We start from the raw sequence: 25,448 nt of genomic DNA, 5'->3' as shown, positions 1-25,448 counted from the left end.
GGTGGGGGTGCTGCATTAGCTGCTCTCTCGGTATTGGCCAGTTTTGGATAACCGGGACTTGGATGCAGCGCATGAATGCAGCGCGGTCAAAAGTCATCCAAAGGTTGCAGGGTCAGTGTCGATGAAAAGATGAGGGGAGCTGCTTCTCACCGCCTCAGAGCGACGCAAAGGGGACAAAGATGAGTCGCACGCTATTGAAAATGTGGCGCTTTACGTCTTCCCACCTGACCGTGGCATCTCTGAGCTCCGTGTGAATGAGGGACGGTGGTAAATTGACCCACGTCTAGACAAGAAGGACGTAAACAACATGCTTGGCAAGACATGATGCGACACGCCCCGTGTTTGGTTTTCACGCGGTCAGCCTTGCGCTCCAGACGAATTTTTGTCTAATTTGCCCTTTGATTTGTACAAGAAAACTAGTATTTGCGTAAGTGTGCAATGCGTAAAACAGCCATGAAGATATCATTCTCACAGAAAAAATGAATTATAACCAACAACTCCATCAGTTCTCAGCGATCAAAACAGCCTATTATCTTATTTATGAATGACACCTCTATAAATTCTGTCTGGACACATTTAACTTTGGGTTTCTCACCGGAATGTTTGGCTCCGTGTGCGCCGTTGTTGGGACAGCTTGCCACCGCGGCACTCACGTTTTCTTTGATGTTTTTACAATGTTTGTCCAGTTGCTTAGCGCATGGTGCTGCTTCATAAAAGTTTCAGACACTGGACGACCATGGGGGCGGTCAGAGGGGCTGCCCTTTCCACCTCCATTCAAACTCTGAAAGGCTGATGTTGCGTCTTTTCTCTCTCATTGTGCGGTTTCGTTCGCTTATTCGGCTGCTCTGGGAAATTGAGCTCGATTCAAATGTTGCCCATTGTTGCAATAATTTTGTTTTAATATCAAGGCTAAATGTTCCTGCAGTCCAGATGTCTTTTTAAACTCGTGCCTGACATATATTTTGTTCACTAAATGTCCAGCGTACCGGAGCTCGTCTCGATCGTTGGGAATATTACAACTCTCCTCTCTGCGCACAACGAACTGACTCGTGTTTCCACAATGTTTACGCACAGAACGGAGGACCACCTTTGAAAATCGACTGCATACTTGCGTCCTTATTTTCAGACCTTAAAGGAGTTATGGAATTACTCGGGGGGGGACTCATGCAAAAGAACAACAATGTATAAAATCCTTCTACAACTCTTGGAGCAGAGATGCAAAAAGGATACAAGTTGGCATGACGCGCCCAACTCAAATAGGCCTAAAGTAGGTTTAGGATGGATACGTGCGTATTTGTTGGTGCTCTTGATTTGCAGATTACCCGAACTTTCTTTGTGTGCAAGTGTGGCAGGATCTAAGGTTGAACACGAAGGACTTTGTCCTAACAAACTGAATTCAAATCTCTGGGTTGATGCGCAAAGCACCTGCGAGAGGGACTGCAACGTTGATGAGGTAACTTGTATTATCCCTACAGAATAATAGTAGACTGGTCAGTTGTTTTTTTTGCACTTGTTTCTTACTCTTCATTTTGCATCATTTATTTCCTTTCATATCTGCTGTTTTGTGCATTGTGTCTGCAGGACTGTGCTGACTTTGAGAAATGCTGCACCAATGTGTGTGGCCTCAACAGCTGTGTGGCTGCTCGTTTCTCTGATGGCAGCTCTGCCCAGCCAGATGGGCAGGGTGGAGGTAAGGGAGGCACTGCCCCCACAGTTACCTGTGACGACTTTATTTGCAGTCAGCAGGGAGCGACCTGTGACATCTGGGATGGCCAGCCCATCTGCAAGTGCCAGGACAGATGTGAGAAAGAGCCCAACTTCACCTGCGCCTCAGATGGCCTCACATATTTCAACCGCTGCTACATGGATGCGGAGGCCTGCATCCGGGGGGTGTCTTTAACTGTATTCCCCTGCCGCTTCTACCTCGCCGGACCCCACACCAGCCCCCTGCCTCAGGACACTACACCTCACCCCACCCCAACCTCCTCCCAGGATGACCCCATGCCCCCCTCACTGTACTCCAATCCTAACCACCAGTCCATCTATGTCGGAGGCACAGTCAGCTTCCACTGTGATGTCATAGGACTCCCCAGGCCTGATGTAACCTGGGAGAAACAGAGTGAACGGCGTGAGCGGCTTGTCATGAGGCCTGATCAGATGTATGGCAACGTGGTGATCACCAATATCGGACAGCTTGTTATTTACAATGCCCAGGTTTGGGATACGGGCATTTACACCTGCGTCGCACGCAATTCTGCAGGAGTTCTGCGTGCGGACTACCCACTTTCTGTCATCCGCCGGGCTGTTGACGATTTCTCTGAAGACCCTGAGATGCCTATGGGGCGGCCATTCTCACCAGCAGACTGCCTGGCCGAACTAGACCTTAGAGTGTGCAGCGGTGAGCGCCATGTGGATTGGTACTACGACAGCAAGCTGGGTTCCTGCATGGCCTTCAGCAACAGTGGATGTGACGACAGCCGCAACCGATTTGAGACTTACGAGGAGTGCAAGGCCTCCTGTCAGAGAGAGGGGATGGGTATCTGCTTCCTGCCTGCCGTTCAGGGCCCCTGCAAAACTTGGGTGATGCGTTGGGCCTGGAACTCCATCATGAAACTGTGTCAAGCATTTGCCTATGGGGGCTGCCATGGGAATGCGAACAGCTTCCGCACCCAAAAGGAGTGTGAGGCAAACTGTCCACAACCCAAAAGGAAACCCTGTAAGACCTGTCGGGTGAAGGGGAAAATGGTGCCCAGCTTGTGTCGCAGTGACTTTGCCATTGTGGGGCGACTGACAGAGCTGATTGAGGATCTGGACTCTGGTTTGGCCCGCTTCAGCTTGGAAGAGGTTCTCAGAGATGAAAAGATGGGATTGACTTTCTTCGATACAAAGCACCTAGAGGTGACTATTGCCAAGATTGACTGGAGCTGCCCCTGCCCCAACATCACCATGGAGGAAAACCCTTTGTTGGTGATGGGTGTAGTGCAGGACGGCATAGCCATCATCCAATCAGACAGTTACGTCAGAGCCATTACTAATCGCAGACTCAAGAGACTACGTGAGGTTCTGGGCAAAAAGGCCTGTGGGACGTTTTAAAACACAGATATCTGAACTAATAAATGGACCTGTGGTTACCTGAACCTTTAGCACTGAAGCTGATATTTAATACTTTTTATATCAAATGTTATCTATGTTCATAAAGTTATGGGATGTATTTTTGTATGTACGGTATATATTAATCACAACACAGGTTGTACTACATTCCAGATGTGTTGTGAGGCCTTGATGCTATAGCTCAAAAGCTCGGTTTTAAATACTATAAAAATAGATATTCTTTGTTTTGACTTGTATTTTGTGTGTTAGTATTCTGAAATGCAAGATAGTTGCCAGAATAGCAGCCACACAAGCTGATCAACTTAACTTGTGATGCTAATGAAATAGTCATCTAAAGTATATTGTCTTTGTATTGTGTTTCTTTGTTTTAATGTATTATGTATATTTTGTATTGGACTCCTTATATTAGTCAGTTACGTTGGTGTTTTATATTCGTTCTCTTCTGTTGTTATGTATGCTTTCAAGGTCTAATGTGCAGCACATTCCCTCTGCAATATCTCTCTCTACAAAGCACTTCTAGTGTGTTAGTTTTACTGATGTTTCTGCAAACTGAAATAAAAAATAAAAAGAGTAGGTTGCTTCATGCTGTATCAAGGCAAATATAGACACAGGCCATGTAAAGCTGTCACCTTCATTCATTTTTCTCAAGTGTGCAATACAGAATATACTGTATGATAGATTAGAGTATAACAATTCTGATGAGTTTATTTCATTTAATGTCAGTTTGTATTAGAATAAGGGGAAACATGATTTGTTTACAGTTCAGAAAAATTTGGCAATGTATCTGAAGCTTTAAGTGTCCATCTCCTCTGATATTGGTCCATAGAAAGAAACTTCACACCAAACTCTCCTTCCTGAACAGAAGACATTTGTTGTTCGCTGGCATGTCCACCTAACAAAGACAACATTTAAATCAAACATTAGTTAAACCAATATTCCCATACTTGCATGTTGTCATCTTTCTTTTTACATTACAGAGATTTTTTAAAAAGTATGTTGATAACTTACTACTTTCTCCAGGAATAAACCACTTCTTTGTGCTATTGAAGTGAGGAATGCAATATCCCTGAGGCCCCACTCTGGGTTCCTGTGAGATAAAGTGATAGCTCTTAAAACAAACTTACATTTAGTTTCACACACAAGTGAGTTTAAATTTGGTGATGTATAAAAAATGAAGAAGCTAATGTATAACCATTTCATGCATAATCATAGTGAGTTCTGTTAAACATTGCATTGATTCATAAAATACACTTCACCTCTGCCGTAAGCTGTAGTCAAAGTCAATGTTGCTCTGTGGGGTGATCTGCCCATTCACTGCATAGGGCTGAGTGTAGGAAACAAAAAAGTCAATGTAATTTTTACTGTCACACTTTCACATTTAGATTTGTTCATATTACTGCGGCATGAATGTGTTACGTGCATGTTTATTACACCATGAAGTGGTTTTTCACTCACCCCGTATGTGAACAGTAGGCCTTGCGGCTTCAGCACTGCTCCAGCTCCCTTGAATAAACCCTAGAAGAAGAAAAGGGATGTCTTAAGGCGCTAACATCACATAATGCGTGTAGAGAGTGATTGGCAGGACTACTTCAGTCCTTTTTAAAGGATTAAAAGACCTGAGGCAGAAACTGTAAAGGGGCTTTGGTTACAGTAATTATCAACAGTATAGGGTTATGCTGTATATAGGCACTCTAGAGGATATGCATTGCAGTATTGCCACTTTATAGCTATTAAAACTTAATGTTAAAAATGCATCCTCAAAGCACTGGGTACCTTTTGAGATACAATCATGGTTGGATTAATCCACCAGGGGGCCTCAGGGTAAAAATGAGCAGTGGGGCCAATCAATGCAGCACCAAAAAAACACTAACCTGTGTGCAAGCTATTGGAGAAATGTGGATCATGTTGATGTTGACTACCAGATCGAGGCTCTCTGGCTGGATCCCTCCCCAGTACTCATGGGGCAGAGAAGCATCCAGGTGGATGGCAGGCTTCACATTGTGCAGCTGATAGTGGGCTCTGTACGCTTCTATACTGAGAATAGAAACAAAAGACGGTGTTGTTGTTAGGGCGGGCAGCCTCCAAAAAAAAACACGCACAGTGCTGCGCATCATTCGTACTTCTCATGATTGGTGCGTAACTACCGTAACACCTGCGTAGGACGACCAACGTCTCACATTACTCAGCAATTTAACTTCAATTCAGTACCGTAATTATCAACGTTAATAAGCTGCGCATTCAATGTAAAAACTGTTACCTGGCCAGAGACTGACGGTCGTACTCTGACGGCTGCCAGGTTATGTTCCGCAGGGCCTGAGCGAAGTGTGTGACGTGCTGTCCGGTACCGGAGGAGATCTCCAACGCCTGCAGGGGTCTCCCGGTGTTCACGCTGTCCCCTAGCACCGACAGGATGGGGTCCTTATTCCTCTCCGCGGCTGCAGCGTTCAGCATGGTGCCAAACCCCGGGTACAACTGTCGAGTAACACGGTACAGCTTACGGAGCCACTCCAGCACACCGAACTGCCGTTATACCGAGCAGTGTAACTCACCTGCCCACTAATGTTTTGTTTTTTCGACTGAAATGGTCCACTTCCGTGTTGCGTCGCATGACAGGTCTTACATCCAATAGGAATAGTGGGCGGGTCAAAATACTCTGCACCGTTATAAAAGCATGACTGTGCGCTTCTGTACATTTCAGAGGGTTTCTTTTATTTAAGGGGGGGGGGGGGCAACCAGGTTCACATTATATTTTACAAGATTTACACATTATCTCACAATCTGAACATCACATTTTCTCCTGGGATCAAATTCAAATCTAAGAGAAACAGAAATCAAAGTGTAATAAGTTAAATGTACTGCCTGAGCGTGAAGACATAAAATGAAACAATGACGAGAATGTTTTGGCAAACACAAATATACATAACAAAGGATTGTCAGTGTGGTAAAGTAAAGCTAAACAGGCTTGAAACACAACAACCTAATTATTAGCAAGGAAACAAGGATCCTACTAAATTTAGTACATTATGAAGAAACTGCAAACAAATCTGATAGGAAACTGTGAGTTGCTTAATCTGTTATATTGTAGAAGAAGTAAAAGCTGGTAATGTTATTACAGCATTGTGATAGAAATCAGAACCAAAAGCATCTAAACATCTTTTTACTGAATGCACCATGTAATATATTTCTCAGGTAAACAGTGGAATAAACTGCAAATATATGAAATTACAGTAACTAAAATTGTGTGATGAGAACTGGCTTGCAGGTACCTGCAACACAAAATACAAAATGAGAGTGACAGCTGCTTTCATGCAATAGTGAGCGGTTTGTCCTTCTCCTCCAGCCCAGATCTATGTTCTACATTTTGACTCTGGCCATTTTCCATGTTGAGCAGTGTCTGTGACGTTTGAGACTCCTGGCTCACAAGGGGACAGTTTTTCACCAGGGACGAATTCAGACAAAGGAAGGTCTGGTTGCTCTCAAGTGCATCCAGACTCTTCGCGGTAGTCACCACAGAATCACTGAAGATGGTGTTAGAGAACACAGAGTTGAAAGTGAACGAGGAGCCGAAAAGTGGCTCCTGCACAGCGGATCTGGGGCGGTCTGTGGCAACAACGATCCCCTGCTCTCTGGGAGGTTTGACCGGAGGAGTGGGCTCAGGCTCTTTGTCTGGTTCTTGATTGGCTGTTTCCTGTTCCTCCTGATTACTGCTCTCCTCTGAGACCCGGACGGGGAGTGGTTCAGTCTTGACTGCCACCCTGCAGTCGCTGTTGACGCTGGAGCGACGGGACGAACCCTCAGCTGTGGAAATGACACTGCTGGCACGAGGGAGACTTTTAGGGGACCTGGGCCCCTTTAGTCTTACCTCTTTCCCCAGAGGGCTGGAGAAACAGTTAAGGCAGCCAGACATTGAGGATGACTTACCCTGAACAAACAACACCGTAATCGGTGAACAAGCCGAGGCTCGGGTGATTTCACCTTTGCTAGGGCTCGATTTTGAATGAATCCCATTGAACCCAGGGTTTATTCTGACTGTGCCCGTTGAATCTGATGAGCGACGTGTCACTTTTCCTCTTGGTCCCCTCCTGATGCTCTTTGTTCCCCTTGTGAGCCAGAAGTCCTGACCTGGGCCAGGGTCTTTCTGTTTTGGTACAGGCTGTGGATCTGAATTCTGGCTCTTGGTAATGGGAATGGTGGAGGCTTTCTCCTTGTTTATAGCAGAAGAGCTGGTGTGCTGTTGCTTCTGTGTGTGCTGGGGGGTGGAGGTATCACTGGGTGGCTGGTAGGAGGAGCGGCGTGACTGAGGCTGCTGGACAGGGCTGCTGCCATTAGACCAGGGCTCATTATCCAGGCTCAGGCTGAACTCACCGCTGCTCTCACTTTGGGCTCGACTCTGGACCACGTTGATCCCTGGAGTGAAAGTAAAAAAATACAATAATTACCTTTATAGGACTACATGTCTATTTCATGTGTATCAACATAGTATTTGTCATGAACAACAGGAGGCAGCAGAGTCAGGCCTGGTTTCTTGGGTCAGCATACAGATTAATATGAAACAAGGTCATGATTGCGATTTGATGGATTTACTCTAATTCCTGGGCTGGTAATACATCTGTATGCTTGCAGAATCCTCTAAATGAGTGTCCACAGGGCTTTACCGTGGTTTTGCAGCTCGTCGTTGTCCTCATAGCCAGATGGCACAGCACTATCATTTGAATCCTTGTCTGTGGGACATAAATTATAAACAAAATGAGAAACACTGAAGGGATATAGGTGAAGTTCTTCATGTCAGTCTTTTCAATAGCTTCAACACGTTTAAATAAAAAAAAAGCTCAAGCATGTGTTGCTCTACTCCTCTCTACAAATGCAGATGACGTCAAATGAAACAATGGCTTATGAATGCCTCTACCTGTCACCCACAGCTCAGAAACATCTGGAACAGTCTCAGCAGTGTCAGTGGCTGTGATGTGGAGATGGCCAGATGGTGGACTGGTGGAATGAAGGTGGAGGATGGACAAGATGGATGTGCTAAAGGATGAGGTCAATATGTCTTTCCTGTCCTCATCCAGCTGCTCTGAGCTCTCTGACCGCCGCTTGTCCTCGGACGGGGCCGGGGGGCCCGCCAAGCTGCTCAGTGCTGCATTGTTGGACGGAGGAGTGGAACAAGTGGGAGGTGGATGAGGGAGGGGATAGACAGGTGAAACTGCTCATGGAGATAATGAGGGATTTTGTTTTCTGCGGTATGGAAAACAATGATGGTTCGCTTTCTCCTTAGACCATACAATAGTCTATCATTTTAGTATTATACTGTTAATCTTTCCCTACAGTGCAGCAGGCTCCTGGTAGGACAGAGCTCATGTGACATCAGTGTTCTCCTGCAATGCAGCATTTCTTTGACCTCTGTTCTGATAAAAATATCCCAGATATTCAAATGCAGCCACTTTGCAGGAAAGTGACTGATGCAGATTCTTAAAAGTGTAATATCATATCAAATGATTTAAAGTTATTGTAGTTAAATGGTGTTACACAAGACCACTGGTTTTATACGTGCTGGGAAGCAATGCTTGCTGAAAATAATGAAGTCAAACTACAGTTGCTTTAGCATTATGGCATGTAGTAGAAAAGATGATGAAAATCATAAAGCAAAGGCACAGCTAGTATTGGTGAGTTAGCAGTGAAATAAAAGGCTACAATCAAGGTGGGATCAAACACTGGAACACAATAATTCTTACACATGGAACGGCGGAAGAGGGACTTGACTTTGTCTCTGTCCTTCAGCCTGTTCCTCATACGGGGAAACATTTTCAGTGTGGCTATTTAACAGCAAGTGCGGCCACAAGGGAGGTGGACGAGAGGTGATGGATGCAAGCAGAGAGAGAGAAAGAGGGTACAGGGAGGTAGGTATGTAGGAAGGGAGGGAGAATACAAGGGAAGGAGAGATGGAAGGAGTGAAGAAATACATTAACACACGAGAAAGACACAGGGGAGACAAATTGTGGACTGCTGAGGAAAGTTCACACACATCATGCATCAGGAAGAATGACACACACAACATATGCTTCCTTCTTAACACACTGAACTCAGTCACCTCTGACCTTTGAATGACTAAGATCTCATTCTGCATTAATAAGGGTTTATAAAAGGTTGCACATCTCAAGCAACTGTTAATATTGCTTAACTTATAAAAAGCAACTAAACACATTTTGTTCAGGACACAATGTATGAAGGTTGTGTACGGTGGATGTGACTACACAAAAAAGAGGACATGAAGACGGTGCTAAAACTACTTAAAAATACTTTAATTTGAGTTTTTGTGGGTCATTCGAAAACACTGAGGTGAAGGGCGTAGTTTTGTTAGATTCAGGGAAGATATCCTTCCTTCAAATGAAGCTACATCTGTCGATTTGTCTCTGTCCACTGGCTGTGTGCTGAGTTTTACATGAATACACTCCTGAACAATCCTGGTGGTCTCCTTGGTGGGATACAAAGCGTGGCTCTTAATTCCTGGTCTATGGCTGAAGTGGTGATGAAGGGACATTGGTATTTTGATGAAACCGGTTCTGTCAAGTTTATGGAAGATGACCTGGTGAATTCAAGAAGCCCATACTCACTGCTGTTACGTTGGGGTGAGATGGCATCTCCTACTGAAGTGGAGCCTGAGCCTCCAGAGCCATCTGAGCTGATGAACGAGCTGTTGTCTTGACAGGAGAGGTGTGACTCATTAACACCTGAGTGTGTTGGTGTGGGTGGACGCTCAGGTCCATGCTCGCGGCTACTGGATTTGATCAGCTTTTTAAGCTTCAGAGTGATCCAGTTCCCCCGCCTGTGGAAGAGCAGATATACACGACAAATGAATGAGAAGCATATCTGCCACCCAATATCATCTCAGCTACATTTACTTCTTGGTTTAAATGTTAACTGTCACCACTGGCAACCTGGTAGGGCTGCAACTAACCATTATTTTCTTTATGAATTAATATGCGAAATAATTTTTTGTCTATGAAATGTAAATAGTGAAATTGACAGTTATAATTTCTTAGAGCCCATGGTGGCATCTTCAAATGTCTTATTTTTCTCATTAACAGTCCAAAAATCTACAGATATTAAGTTTACAATCATGCATGACACAGAAAATTCTGAAATCCTCACATTTGAGGTGCTGCAACCAGCAAGTTTTTAGCATTTTTGCTCAGACAATGACTGAAATTATTATTCGGTCATCAAAACAGTTGCTGATTTATTTGCTGTTCATCACATTAAAAATGAGCTACACCACTCTAACCAACATGACTAAGGTGCTATGAAGAGCACAGAAAAGCATTGGTCAATAGTTGGATAGTAAAGAATTGAACTAATGTGTGTTAACATGAGGGGTTATTTCATAATGTTTTTCTAACATTCAGATTAAACAATATATACTTATGGGAAGTTCTTCCAGCTATAATGGTTAAATAAAGTAATTACCACTCTTATATGCAACTTACCTGCGAGGAGGTGAGGGCTCATAAAACTTGTACTGGTCCATTATTTTCTCCTCCAGTTTTTCCTTCTGCCTCCTCAAATCATTAAGCTTGTCACTGAACAGAGACCACAGAGAGAGAAGATAAATAGATCCTCAATTATAATCAAAATACTTTGGTTTTTGGGCTGTTTCAAACACTGAGCACTAATGTGGTAGCTCATTAACAAAATATTGTAAATCAAACTCTATTCAATTCAAATACAACTTGATGATAACCATGATACCCATGGTTAGCCCAGTCTCTACATGTGGCTCACACTGCTCATCTTCCTCTCCAGTGCCTGTGTATCTTCACCAGCACAAATGATCACAGTATGGTATAATGTGATACATTTTGGTGAAGTCTGCTTACATATACTGTCGTTCCTCCACGTGAAACAGATCCTTGCTCTCCATGGTCTGCTCCAACAAGGTTCGGTTCTGCAGCATCAGGGTCTCAATCTGGGCGAGCAGATGGCGATTCTCTTCCTCCAAGTTGCCCTTCAACTGGCTCAGCAACTAAAAATCACAAAGACAAGCAGGTGGACATGCAAACCTATGAATGTGAATGACGTCGAAGATGACATTACAAAGGCCGGATCGGCTTGCTGCATGTACATACCTCACACTGGTTGGTGAGCTTTGTGGACGTGATGTCCAGCTGCTGAAACTCCTTTTTGAGCTTGGAGAAGTCGGCCTCCAGCCAGGTATGCTCCAGCTTGGCCTCGTTGAGCTGGCTCTTGAGCTGCTTGTGGTCCACTGTCAGCAACTCGTTGTCGTTAAGAAGCTGACGGTACGTCTGGTTCAACCTGAAAAATATCGTCAGTGTGAGTAAATGAATGCGTGGGCTTTTTTATATGCGTAGGTGAAAGTGAATGTCAATTAGTGTGTATGTGCCTGTGCCTCCTCACCAGTCCTTCTCATCACGAAGCCTGCAGCATTCAGCAGCAGTGCTCCTGTGCTGTTCCTTCTCCAGAGCCATCCTGATCTGCTCCTCCTTCAGGGCTTTCTCCAGGTCTTCTAGCTTTGTCCGCTGCTGCAACAGGCTGTTGTACCTGAATATGTGAAGGTGATCTTTAAGTGCACTTTTGACAGCCAAATCATCTTAAATTGATCTTATACAGCAGGAGAGAAATATGAAATTCAACCATCAAAGAATCAATAACTCCTAGTGATTCAGTGAAAACTAATGTGCTAATAACATTGAAATTAATCAGTTAAGCAGAAGACCTTCTATCATATTCTCTCTATCAACCTCAGCTGCCCTGTCTCTACTCTCCTTCACCTGTCCTGCAGTGTGCGATGCTCCAGTTCCAGAGTGCGGTGGACATTTTTCAGACAGCCGTGCTTGCCCATCAGGACCTCGTACTCCATGGCTTGCCGCTCATGCAGAGCTGCCAGCCGCTCGTGATCACGTAATAACTGCTCATGTGCGCTGCGCAGCTCTTCGCGTTCACGTATGGCGCTGTCCCGCTCACCTTCTGTCCCTGACTGCTGGTGCTGCAGCTGAACATTCTGTGCCATGAGGGAGGCGCTCTGCGAGTTCAGATTGGATTTCTCCACCTGGAGAATTAACAGGACCAGTTAATGCTAATGAAAAGGCTTAATAAAGAATCATGTAGGACTATATCAGGAATACATGTCGAGAAGGCTGTTATGTAATGTTCACTACAGAGAATAGAGTGTGTTGTACTGGTACCTGCAGGTTAGCATTGTGTGTCTGCAAGGTAGTGTTGTTTTCCTGCAGTGAGGCAGCCTGCCTCTGCAGGGCGAGAATCTGAGCCTGTTGGCTGTCAGACTGACTCTCTAGCTGCTTCAGCTGTGTCTGCATAGCCTGGCGCTCTGCCTCTAGTGTCGCATTCTGTATGTAAGAGGAGGAGAGGAGAGGAGAGGAAGAGAGGAGAGGGGAAGTTAGTTTTCTGACCACAGTGAAATGCAACAGTGTTGTCTGCAGGAGGAACAATGTAGTAGTGTAATGTTATCTTTAAAACGATGTCTGTTCTATTGACAACATTAAGTGGGCATCAAACAAGAATTCTGCTGTGTAAAAGAATCAATCATATAATGTAATCCCATAAGGGCCATCCTTAAGATCCTTGAGCTCAATAAAGAATAAATGCTGGCACTTACATTTCTCTCTACTTCAATGAGGCGGTCTTTGAGCTTCAACAGCTCCTTCGTGGCTTCCTGGCTTTCACGCAGCCATTCGCTCATCACCTTGCCCGTCTCTCTCGGAGGGGTGGTGCTCGCTGCTGTCCACTCCTCCTCCTGCCTCTGCTGCAGGGCCTCATAGCTCAGCCTCACCTGTGTGATGGAAAATGGTCAAACACTTGAATCTGGGGAAGATCTAACAGGCCTGTTAAGCTGAACTTCATTGACACCATTTACATTCTTAAGCTCCTGGCGTAGCTGCTGGTTGAGGGTGGAGGACTCCTGCAGACGAGCCTCCAGGGCGGCCATCTTGTCCTCTTTAATCTGAAGAGACATTTTCAGGGACGACTCCAGCTCTGACTCCAGCATCTTGAACCTGCTGCTCGGAGAATGATTTCATTCAAATTCAGACAACTTTATTTATCCCAGAATTCAGCTCCTACAAACTCAATCTAGCAACAGCATTCAAGCACCAACATCATCTGGATTTCAAAATAATAATAAAAATGCTAATGATAATAATAATACTACTACTACTACTAATAATACTAATTTCAAGAGTTCCATAATCTAAATTATACACATTTCAAGCTGTATGTATGAACCTGTTGTCTGGTGCATCTTGTTCCGCTTGCTCTGCGCTCTCCTGGTTCAGGATCTTCATCTCTAGCTCATGGGTCATCCTCTCTAGTTCATTGTCTCTCTGCTGGGTCTTCAGCTTCTCGCTCACCAGCTCCTAGGCACATATTTAACAGCATTTTATGTTATTTAAAAAAACTATCTTTAAACATACATGTTAACATACACGCTTTTTTGTTTTTGTGACAGATTTTGTTCATATTAGGGGGAAAAAAAAGTTTAATGTGTGTTTGTAGTCAGCTTGTATTCAGTTACTTGTTTTGGATCCTACTTTATGGATCATGTATGTGTTTGTAAATGTGCACGTATCAAATCCAGTCAAAGCTAAAGCTTATGTCCATGTGAAATGCACGTGCAAAGCTGCTGTATAAAATCCAAGAGGAAGCAGTGCAATATCAGTGAAATTTCAGAGTAGGTCAGGGCGGATTACTTATTCAGTCAGCGTAAGCTGGGCAGCCCAGACTTCCTATCCTCACCTCTCTGAGGGTGGCAAGGGTCCTCTGGTCGATAGCAGCTTGCTTGGTCAGTTCTCTGTTGTCTCTCTCCAGGCCTTTGACCCTCTCAGCAGTCTCCCTTAACCCCTCCACCTCCTTGACTAAAAAGCGCATCTCCCTTTCCAGGGTTGCCATACAAACATTACTGCTGTCCAAATTGGCTTCCTGTATTTCAGTCTGCGACAGAAGAAGGTAGAACAGTGGTCCTTTAATTCAAACATATCATCAATATTTGATGATATTATCTGATCCTAGAAAACAGGCCTACACTACCTACCTGCTGACGGAGTCGTCGATTCTCTTTCTCCAGCTGCCTCTTGTCCTTCTCCAGGGCCGTGGTCTCTTGTTCCAGGCTCTGCTTCTCTGTCTCCAGTTGTTCCAGGCGTCTTGCAGAGATCCGGAGTTCCTCCAAGGTGGCCTGTAGACTCTGGTTCTCTGCCTCCAGCTCCTGAACCTCTGCCTCCAGACGCTGGACTTTTCGGTCTAAAGACATAAAAGAGGGAAAAATAAATAAATGTGGAGCCTGTAAGGGTGTTACTTATTATTTGTTGATGTATGTAATGTATAGCACCTACCAGTGTTGTCAAGGGAAATCTGTAGATGTTGATTAACAGTGTCCAGGGCCCTGCACTTGGCCTCCAGCCGCTGTGTGTGCTTGCTGGCATAGGAAGAGCGTGTTGGCAGACCTGTGAAGATGCTGTTGTGGCAGGGGCTGCTGCTCTTTGAGCCAGGGGAGTGATCACGTGATCCAACAAAACAATGGTGTCTATTGTGATGGTTTTCTAACACTTCCAGATCAGACATTAGTTCTTTGAGATGATCTCCGCTGTCTCCGCCCTCTAGCTGTCCTTTCTCCTGAATATGAAGGTGTGAATTATCTGTGAGAAGGATCTCACTCTGTATACTCTCCAGCTCTTCTTCGTGGTGGCATTTTGAATCTCCATTGGGCATCTGCTGTGTTATTGTACTGAGAGGAGATACATCGGTGTGGTTTTCTATATTCAAGGAGGAAGTTTGTAAGCCTGTTGATGAGGTACAGTTGTTGGCGCTATAGACCACCTGGCAGACATGGTCACAGTTATGGTGATTGCTGTGTTTGGGCTGTGTGTTGTTATTTAGAGAGGCAGCTCTGAGATCCTCTATGGTCCTTAGGAGACTTTGGTTCTCCTTCTCCAGCTTCAGCATGCGACTACAGGTCCTCTCACTCACCTCCTCACTCAGAGTCTGCTGGCCTTTAGACAAACACAGTATGGAAGTTAACTTTGGGTCCAAGGAAAGTATGAACCCGAGATTGAAAAACTAATAAACACAGATATACTCATTTAGTCTGTTAAATTAGTGATATAGTATGAGTCGGAGCTCCACTCAAAGATAGGGAAATACTCTCTTTCTTTGTAGAGGGAGGAATTGAACCTTAGATCCAATAAGTGCAATTTCTGTGTTCATATAAACAAAAGAGGATACAGTAATCTAACTGTAATACTCTAATAATCCTTAAATTAGAAAATGGAATACATTTATAAATAAAATTGGTAATTTAGTACTTAGATCTGCCATGGGATATGGTTTTAAGTGTTTTTGTTCATTTGAGTTTAACTGCTCCTGATCCCACATCCAGTAATGGAGATAAAGTAGGCTACACAAAACTACTTCACTTTTCTATATATGTACAATTTGCATGCAAAGACACAAAAATGTTTTGACTTTGGTTCTTGTCTGTCAAGACAATAGAAATATTTGTTGGATGGAAGAAATGATGCACGCACATCTTACCATGATATACATAACCATCTCCATAATTATCTGGTCTAATATCCAACCATTAACATCCATTACTTCATCTCAACATCAGCCTTTACCCTGAGAGTCCCCAGTGGTCTTGGAGAGCTGCTCTAATTCCCAGCCCAGGTGCTGGGACTCCTCCATGCTCCTCCTCTGTGCCAAACACAGAGCCAGGTTCTCTTCTTGCAGCTCCTCAATGCGCCTCCGATCAGCCTCTCTTTCCTGAAGTGGAGACACAAAGTTATCAGTGATCAAGGATTCAAACCAAGCTGATATATGTACAAGATGACCATTAAGACTCAAGCAGGACTTGTTGATCTCATGATGAGTTTTGAGTTATATACCACTGATCTGTGTTGTCAGTTGTGGTTTAACACAAGACTTAGTGTGCAGATTGCTGACCTGTTCCATGTCATGGATCCGGGCCTTCAGCAGAAGGCTGTGCTTCTCCAACTGGTGAATTTTATCAGAGCGTGCCCTCCAGCCTTCCAACTGATCCTCCAGCACCTCTTTGGTCTCCTGTAGCACCCTGTTATCCTCCTTTAGCTCCTGAGATACAAAGAACATATCTTTTAAATTATGTATATTTTACTTCCACTCACCAATAGTCGGTGTATTGAAATTGTTTTTACACATCATCATATTTCTCTTAATTTCAATCTTTCACATTTCTATGTCCAAAAACTTTAATATCATATCATCCAAGAAATAATCTTAAAATGTATTCATATATAATTGGTGCACCAGAGTAAGTATATATGATCAAAATAATGTCTCAAAATTCTCTGGTTAAATATTTATACTGCATCAACCTCCACTTTGGCCTTGTAGAACTCCATCTTGTGCAGCTGCTCTCTGTAGCGTCCCACTTCACTCTCCAGCTTGTCCGCCTTGATGGCTCTCTCTCTCAGGGCGTCCAGCTCGTCACGGTAGGTGCGAGCTGCACGGGCATCCACAAGCAACTGGGAGTTCTGGTGAAAGTTCAGACAGAGTTGTGATTTGTGGGGGGAAAAAAGTAGCTCTGCACCATTCTTTCTCAGCTAGTCTTTACTGTGGAGCACATTTTTGGACAAGATTGGGTATTTAACGTTACAGTCATCAATACTTTTATACTAACAATTAAATAAATGACTATATGTATGTGAAAAGGGGTTGCAAGTAGTGATGAAGCCACAAAGATTCATCACCTGACTCTGCAGCTCTTCTCAAAACTATTGAGCGTTGCTTTGGTTTTACAGCTGACAAATGCACTGTTCACTCTCATCACTATCTACAGTATCATTTTCAGATGCAGCAGACAGTTGAAGCTCTGATACTCCCACTCTATGCTACCTGCCCAGCACCAAATGGCAGTACAAGCATTGCATTTAGAAGTTTAGAAGAGCCAGATTTCTTTTCTTTGTATTTTGTGGAAACCACAACAGAACTAAAATGAGAGTGAATACTGGCCAGAAACATGACTCCAAATTAATAGTTCAGCCTCTCCATGTTTGCTGGATGTATAAACAACTAACTGTTTTCTAATACATTGACATATCTTTATCAGTGCTGCTTCGAATTTCAATTATTGTTGAAAACATATGAACCATGCTAACTAGTCTAGCCTAAGCCACAAGGCTTTAAAGGCATACTATGTAGGATTTGTCTGTTGCTGTTTGTAAACACAACATTTAAAGATGGCACCCTCTGGCTTTCAACAGTGGTAAGCATTTAAAGGAAACACTGAAGCACATAAAAAACAGGAATATAATCTGGTCGCTTCATTTTTAAAGAGTCCCGACCTCGTGCTGTTATTGGTGGGGGCTGCACCCACTGCCCACTGCCCGAACGTTGATGCCTAGAAACGCTTTGAGCACATCAAAATAACTTCCACACACCTCTAGTGGGTCATAAGTAATGATTGAGAGGGATTACTTATGTATGTATCTTTACATTATTTTAGGAAAATCTTGCATAGTATGTCTTTAACAGAGAACACTAATTGGGATTTCCTGTTCAGATAAATCCACAGAAGCTTTAATTCTATCTTTGAGTCAGAGTTCAGAGGTTTAAATTTGCTTTCATTAATCACTGCTCTGCAGCAAAGTATGGTGTGCATTAATCTGTATAATCTGTAGAGCGGTCAGATGGTTACTGTGTGTCACTATTAGAAGGAGCTGCAATTTATTCTTTGTCTTCTTTGACTTCAAACCTCCTGCTGGATCCTCTTCAGCTCTGCCTCCATATTCTCCAGCTCGTGTCTGCCGTCCAGCATCTGTTCACTCTTCTCCTCTCTGTCGGGTCAGGTGAACAGTGCAGGCAGGCAGGTTAGTGTGCACTACTTACTATTTTTCTGCAATGACTTTCAATGTAATTAATTACTTTAAATGACTATACATCAGTCACATATAAACACATTCCATGTTTCAAATGCTGAATGGTAAATTCAAAATGGTGCATAGGTCCTTTTTATTTTTGCTGGTGGTTGCATCTCACTAATCTACACGTAAAGGATTATAACACAAACCTTTTCCCCATACCTGAACTTCATTGAACCTATATGTTGTTTTTTAATAGATTGTAAATGTATTATTTTGTCAATGAGAAACAGCTATGTGATTCCAATGCATACAGTCTATGTATAGATAAGGCCAGGGCAAGTCAAAAGCTCAAAGTTAAGCCATACTTTATGGCTCTATGTGACATTGTGTTTGCTCAGAGGGAACAGTATGTTAATCTGAGCATCCCATCAAGAGAGGACAATACACTGGAGAAGATGGGGATAGAGAGCAAAGATAGAGTTGAGGTCTTGATCGGATCAGGGTTAGTGTGTGTGTCTGTGTGTGCGTGCATGCAATATCTGCAGATACGCAGAGCCAATGTGGGTCAGTGGTAGTGCACAGCCATGGAACTTGCCAGGCAGGCATTAATGTGGGCCAAACTCCCCCAGGGCATCTCTTATCCTGTAATATCTCTCTCTCTCTCTCTCTCTCTCTCTCTCTCTCTCTCTCTCTCTCTCTCTCTCTCTCTCTCTCTCTCTCTCTCTCTCTCTCTCTCTCTCTCTCTCTCTCTCCTCTCTCTCTCTCTCTCTCTCTCTCTCTCTCTCTCTCTCTCCTCTCTCTCTCTCATTCACTCTTTATTGGAAGTTCCTCAGAGAAGAGGCTACCTCAGCTTCTTTACCAACCCACATATTTATGCCATGCAGAGAGATTATATAATAAATGATCTATTTTGGGAAAGGACAACCTTCAGCTAAGATGATACAGCTCCTTTTTGTTTTCTTATTCATTAGCATATTTTCTGTGTGATGCTTTCTTGACTGTAGAACAGTAAAAGATGCTACATAAAATGAAAATGTTCTGCTGTCCTGATTATGTCAATTATATGTATGTACATATATATATATATAAGTGCGTTTCTGCACTCCCCTCATCCTCTCATGTTAAACTGCATTATATTTTTTCATTTTTATAAATAAACACATTTTTTTGTTGACATAGCTAGCTAGTAGTGTGACCGCGGTACTCACAGCTCTTGTCTAAGTCGCCTGATTTTGGCCTTAGAATCGGCCAGCTCCACTGCCAGGTGTTGCTGAGTCCCGGCCTGCTGCTGCTGCTGCTGCTGCTGCTGCTGCAAGGTGTGGGGAAAGCTGGCAGACTGTGGGCTGGAAGGACTACTGAGCAAGCTAACCACACCTTCCTTTTCCTGCGTTAACTCTGCTATAGTCTACAAAAAGGAAGAGACAGAGGAATGCAACAGGTTACAGATGACCAGATTAGCCTCAATACCTAATTTCCCATCAACTTCTGTGCACTGGAAGCATTGCTTGTTGATTTAAATAGCTTCACTGTGATGATCAAGAATGTCCACAGGGATTTTACATTTTCCCCATGGACTTCATAGCCAAAGTACAACTGCATGTGTAGAATAGGTTTGGATTATACAGAGGTTCAGATAAAATGCCAAATTCACAGAAAAATGCAGTTAATAAATTAGTTCATCTTAAACAATCATAATTAGTGATGAAAAACAAACATGAGCACCTCCAGGTGGGTGTCCCTCTGATCCAGCAGGTGTCGGAGGTGCATGGCCATGTTTCTCGCCATGGCCTCCAGCTCATCTGTGTTCACTTCACTAGACTCAAGCCACTGCAGATCTAGCACGTTCTCTTGACTGTGAGTCAACTGGAAAATATTGAAACGTGACAGTCAGGGTACAAAAGGAAAGAGCAATATAATATGCAAGAACACATAATGACATGATGATCATCTTGATGATTGAAATTTCGTAATCATTGCTTCAGTTACAAATAAAAATCCTTAATACATATTTAATAACTTGATCAAGTGCCAAAACATTGAAGACATGAGGGTTGTGATATGAGTCATTTTTAACCTCAGAGCAACTGCTATAATCTGTGTTTTATTATGTTACATGTCCTATTCAGCTAACATGGCTAACATGTCATTTGGCCTTCTCTTTTCATTTGTCCCAGGGAGAAGAAATCAGATACCTCTTGGATGTGCACAGCTATGGCTGCTTTTGTGTCAAAGTCAAGTGTCTGGATCATCTCGATATACTCCTCTTTCTTCTCACACTGACAATGAGAATAACATAATGAATTAGCTCATGCAGCCTGGTTCTGTGATGGAAAAATAGGTTATTCACTGCACTCAAACTTCAGACAGTATTTACCTGGACTGCACATCCCAACAGTAACAGCAAAAGCTTCTTCATCTCCTCCAAACTTTGTTCTGTAGTGGCGGAGAGGCATGTAATAAAAAGTTAATTATCTGAGATGTGTAACTTATCAGATGAAAGCACTAAAGGCTGCTGGCATGGATTGAAGTGGAATAGAGTGCTGGTTGGTGAATTGGGGTCATCAGTTACCAAAGCCTTAACATTACATGCCAGTGTGGTTATCAGACTGATAGAGTGAAATTGAATTAAAACGGTATAGGACTGAGCCAAGACAGACTGTGTGTGAATATTTCAACCAACCATTTTGGGGATAAAATGATGTTCATTGTTCAGCACTTAGCCACAAAAATAATCATTTGATCTGCATTGATAGTGCTGCATGCTTTACTTTAATTGTCAGGGTTGTTGTAACATTTCTTTCAAATTACGAAAATCTTTTTCTTTTAATTAATTCCTCAAATTTTACAAGCAGCCAGCAAATGATCCAGATCCATACTACACATATCTTACTCTGCACTGAAAAATCAATGCAGTGCGTATTGAGTATCAGCAAACACACTCATCAGGCTTCCAACCTTATACTGACTTTGCAGCTCCACTAGAGAAGAGAGAGGAGGAACACTATTAAAAGAGCATACCACAGTAAGGAGTCCTGCCAAGCAGCAACACGTTTGGCAAAGGAGTCATTATCAATTGTCTCAGACTATCCTGTGAAGAAAAAGAGAAACAGAGAGGGACGAGGGAAAAAAAGGAAGATAAGTACATTTTGGCCAAACTGAGGCGAGAACAGAATAAAACCCTTCTTGCGGTCTAGCCAAAGTGTCTGAATGGACAGGGACGTATGTATGTACAGCACATAGCAGCTGCTTAGACGCATGTATAGAACCGCAGCCAACAAACGAGTGAGTGCTCTGAATGGGTCGATGACAGAGCCAGTTTCCCCGGTGCAGTGGTGAAATCCCCCAAAACTGTTTGCTGCAGCCCTGTTTTCAGCTATAAGTGGCTTGTGTTCATGAGTGCATGTACAGTATGTGTGTAAGCACTAATGTGTGTGTGTGTGCGGTGTAATAATGATTGCTAATAGCTCCTGATGAGGAACAGTGAAGTTCAGGAAACAATTACTTCTTCCCCTGTGAAAGGAAACCTACAGTACAGTTGACTGGCATCATTTAGCCTTTTGATGCAGTAAAGCGTGGCTGCACCACATTTTCCAGTGACTGCCACTGTGACCGTTTGGGAAAGTTCAACTAACTGGTCATGGCTCTCCCATCGTCCTCTATTTTCCACATTTATTTGTGGTTACAGGGTGTGGAGCTCAGATTAAGTCTCAAGTGTTTAGCACTATTAATTCAGATCAGGATATTTGATTTGAAGATGAATCGTGTGCAAATCTAAATAAGTCAGGGATACACTGCACTGCAGCATCTTACTGTTCAACTACAAGTATAATACACTCCAGTCGTAGCTTAATCATGTCTATCAGATAAAACCCTTGTTTCTTCTAACTCAAAATGTCAAGTTTTTTTTCCACCAGTGAATAATTAAAAGCCCCCCAGCTGACCATACTGCACAAAAATAGCCAAAATTACACTGGAATGGTTTTCATCTAACAGCAGCAGCAGTTTAAATATGCAAAAGCTTCATCGACATTTTCTACAACAGAGTCTGAAGCACATTAACTTTTTTTTTTTCTCTTAGCAAGAAGCAAGCATTACTGAACTCTGTCATTTCTATTTGCTTCAGGTTCAAGTTCTTGGGGGGTGAAAGCTGTGTTGAAACATCAGAGTGAACTCTGACTGATACCAACATTTAAGAAGAAACCAAACTTTTACCCAGAGCAACTTCAGTAGAAGCAATAAATAGACTCGATGTTGAAGATAACATCAGTGGTGAGACAAAATGATAAGAAGCCATCATTCCTTCACTGTGCTTGTTTGTTCCATCTCCAGTGAAATTACTTTTTTTATGATCTCAACGGCTCTTAACAGAAGACAGCTTAGCTCAAATTGTACTGAATTACTCTGACACAGACAGAAAATCCAAGATTCACCAGCCGTGGTGTCGGCCCCTGCAGTGTCTCGTGCTTCAAATGTGTCACTCTAAAGCTCTGTGACCGCAGCTTTACTGTGGCCCGCTGCTGCGCTCTAACATCGCTCCTGTTCTGATTACACAGATGTTGACATGACTGATATTTAGGGCATGCATCTTAGGAAGAACTAGATGAGCTTCTGGGACACAACTATCAGGTTTGTGCATGTGTGATCCAGTGTGTGTGCATGCCTGCAAGATGCAAAGTAGAGGTAGAGTAGAAAAATCCAAATCAAATGTTCCCATACCATAATCCGATGTCAAGAGGGATGGAGGGCTTAGCAGCCTGTAGCTTCGATTCATTATATAACATATCATATAGCTGAGAACCCAGGGGGGGAAACATCCCACACTCACCAGATAATATGTCTTGATCTGTTGGACAAGGAAGTTCAGGTTGTGGATCCTCTGACCCGGATCCCTGCTCACCTTGTTTGCACCCTGAGGTGTAGCCGGGGGATTTCTGAAGACGGGACAACAACAAAAAGGCATTTAACTCGACATTTGTGCTATTCCCAAACATATAAAACGGCTGTCACTAGGGTGGAACGCCGTAAAAACATGTATGAGGTCTCTATTCATTTCTAACTTTAGCCTGTATGGCGTCATTCCTTTCAGGCACGAAAACTGAACAGTTTTTGAGCCAAATGGGGTGACGTTAAACTTTCCACCCCAAAAGAAAACCTTTAGTTGGATTCTTGAGCTGTTGGTATGGGTCTACTGTAGTAACTAACTGTCACATAATATGTTGTTATCATTCATGGGCCCCAGTGTAGAAAAATAGGTCAGTCTGTATCCTTTCTTGTTGCCCTAGAAAAGATACCTGTTTGAAATAAAATACTAACTGTGTCTGTTGTGTGCAGACAATGGCTACAGTGGGTTTTTTTAACAGTTGCTGGTGATAAAACAGTAAAAAGTGATGGACCAAAATGTAAAATATGATTATGCTTCTTGTATCTCAGGTAAAGGGACAGAAGGAAAGACAGATAGACAACCTAACAGACACACAGAGAAAGGCAGATGCTACCTAGATCTCCTGTGCATCACACTGTCATCCTGTCTCCCTCTCTGTGCTGTTTGTCCTGTGTCTGTCTCTCCCTCCTCCCTTCCATCTGTGTCCCGGTGCCACAAACACCAACAACAAGACCATAATCCCAGAGGGTCTCCCAATCCAAGAGATTATCCCGCCTCTTCCCCTCCCCTCAGCGTAGCATTGTTTTGCATTTAGAGCTGGTTATTGTGACCCTAGGGGATAAGTGGGATGAATGGTTACTGTAGACTTGGGGTGGCTAGACAGCATTATCCACAAGTGCATTGGGTCATCAGTTTTTTGTTGTTTGTTTTTTTTTAACCTTTTTCTTTGCAACTCTTCAATTTCAGATTCTACCTTCAGTGTCTGAAGCGTCAATGGATCCTAACAGGAAGTCTTGCTGCTCATCAATTCACACCAGTTTTTGATACAACTGTAAACTTCCAGTGGACCATCAGTTTGAGTTTGTTAAGGGTGAGGGTAATTCCCACAGAACATACGGCCCTCAAATCATAATCTCTTAAGTAGCATCTTGACAGTATCTATGATGTCCCTCGTGTCTTAGCAGATCTGACACATGTCTAGTCTTCTTCTTCAAGCTGATGTCCCTCAGTGTAGATTGTGCATCCATAACTTTTATGCTAATAACATTTTTTTGGGGGGGGAACTCTAACCTGTAAGTCATGCGGAAGTTGCATTTAAAGACTGCTGCAGACTACAAAGATCCCCTTTATTACTGCAGAGCGACAAAGCCAGCACTGTTGGTGCTTGGAGAAGAATTTTAGCAGACGCTTGGTACCCAGTTGCTGCTGTAGATGACATGAGGGAAAATATACCTGCAGTGATTCTCATATAGACTCAAGTTTTATTGGGATGAATCTGTTTGATAGCGGTCATACTGACATTCAAACTTTACAGTTCATCATAAATGAATGACAGATGCTCTAAATAGTCCAGATTGGGATGCAGCTTTAAAACACAGGCTGCTCTTCTGAATGTCAATCTGGACACTGTTCAAAACCTAAATTGTAAATGTGACAAATGAGATATAAAGTGAGCCACAGACACCAAGACACAACTTACATTTGGCTCATGATGTCATTCAAAAAGACACCATCCAGTAATTCAGAAAAGTCCAACTGCATGCCTCCATCATTTGGCACAAATGTCGTCACCTAGATAACACACAGAGAGTACAGGATGAGTTGTGATATCACAGTCTCTGGCAGGGAAATGAGTCCATCCTGTATTACTTACCCAAGTGACCAGAGGGCTCAGCATGAATTCATCCAGAGAGGGCAGAAAAACTCCACTTTCCATCGTGAATCAAGGTTGGTGAGAGATTAATCTCAGCAGAATATCCCAGCTGTTTCAATCAAGAGAAGGCTGATGGCAGCCTTGCAACTACATTTTCCTCACAAGTCAGCTAAAAGAAGTGCACCATTCAAGTGGCCTGAGATCCCGTCCCATCCATCTCATTTAAAACTAGTTGAGAATTTCCTCTCGGCGTTTTCACTCGCAGACGCCTCTGGAAGCTACATCCATGAGATCTGTCAGTTTAATCGTCACCAAGTCAGTGTTGAAACGCGATCCCATCCGCATTTTGTCCCGCAACAGCACACACATCCTCCTTGGTCCACTGCTGCAAAGGCATCTGCCGTCAGTTCCCCCCACTTACCCCTCCTCCTCCTCCTCTTCCTCTCAGCTCCCCTGCTCGTCACTCACAAAGAGTTAACAATGATGTTTTAGGATGATTTAAAAAGAAAAAAAAGAAAAGAATAATCAATAAAATGTGTCAATTTCGGCCAAAGATGTCCCCTTCTTTAAAAAAAATCGAATCTAGACACAACAAAATAAATGAGTCCCTCCTCTTATGGATTCATAGTTTGAGCCCACTGCAGCAGAAGTGCTAATAGAGCGATCCGAAATATCTTTGCCTTTAATCTGTTACCATGGCGACTGCTCCCACACCCCT

The 25,448-nt window shown here is 43.2% G+C and overlaps 3 protein-coding genes across 3 annotated transcripts; 1 reads left to right on the top strand and 2 right to left on the bottom strand.

Moving 5' to 3' along the window:
* Nucleotides 1–1,180: 1,180 nt before the first annotated feature.
* wfikkn1 (WAP, follistatin/kazal, immunoglobulin, kunitz and netrin domain containing 1) lies at nucleotides 1,181–3,093 on the top strand. Its single transcript, XM_062440761.1, has 2 exons — nucleotides 1,181–1,453; nucleotides 1,582–3,093. The coding sequence occupies exons 1-2, from the start codon at nucleotides 1,181–1,183 to the stop codon at nucleotides 3,091–3,093; spliced, it is 1,785 nt and encodes a 594-aa protein (XP_062296745.1).
* Nucleotides 3,094–3,758: 665 nt separating this feature from the next.
* Nucleotides 3,759–5,617, bottom strand: mettl26 (methyltransferase like 26). Its single transcript, XM_062428151.1, has 6 exons — nucleotides 5,369–5,617; nucleotides 4,983–5,145; nucleotides 4,567–4,626; nucleotides 4,368–4,435; nucleotides 4,120–4,198; nucleotides 3,759–4,003 (listed from the first exon to the last, which is right to left on the bottom strand). Exons 1-6 carry the CDS (start codon nucleotides 5,560–5,562, stop codon nucleotides 3,947–3,949), a joined length of 621 nt encoding a protein of 206 aa, XP_062284135.1. The 5' UTR covers nucleotides 5,563–5,617; the 3' UTR covers nucleotides 3,759–3,946.
* Nucleotides 5,618–6,415: 798 nt separating this feature from the next.
* LOC133989554 (girdin-like) lies at nucleotides 6,416–24,793 on the bottom strand. Its single transcript, XM_062428150.1, has 29 exons — nucleotides 24,731–24,793; nucleotides 24,557–24,648; nucleotides 22,801–22,906; nucleotides 20,994–21,063; nucleotides 20,350–20,408; nucleotides 20,168–20,251; nucleotides 19,698–19,838; nucleotides 19,184–19,380; nucleotides 17,867–17,948; nucleotides 16,488–16,646; nucleotides 16,078–16,224; nucleotides 15,753–15,897; nucleotides 14,469–15,125; nucleotides 14,171–14,376; nucleotides 13,876–14,070; nucleotides 13,366–13,496; nucleotides 12,998–13,139; nucleotides 12,740–12,913; nucleotides 12,309–12,470; nucleotides 11,895–12,172; nucleotides 11,521–11,664; nucleotides 11,232–11,418; nucleotides 10,983–11,128; nucleotides 10,593–10,685; nucleotides 9,720–9,931; nucleotides 8,841–8,921; nucleotides 8,018–8,245; nucleotides 7,767–7,832; nucleotides 6,416–7,518 (listed from the first exon to the last, which is right to left on the bottom strand). The coding sequence occupies exons 1-29, from the start codon at nucleotides 24,791–24,793 to the stop codon at nucleotides 6,416–6,418; spliced, it is 5,550 nt and encodes a 1,849-aa protein (XP_062284134.1).
* Nucleotides 24,794–25,448: the final 655 nt, after the last annotated feature.

Source organism: Scomber scombrus, chromosome 2 (genome assembly GCF_963691925.1).
Source record: "Scomber scombrus chromosome 2, fScoSco1.1, whole genome shotgun sequence".
Classification (NCBI taxonomy): domain Eukaryota; kingdom Metazoa; phylum Chordata; class Actinopteri; order Scombriformes; family Scombridae; genus Scomber; species Scomber scombrus.
Note: the sequence above shows the minus strand (reverse complement) of the source record. Positions and strands in the feature narration are given on the sequence as shown.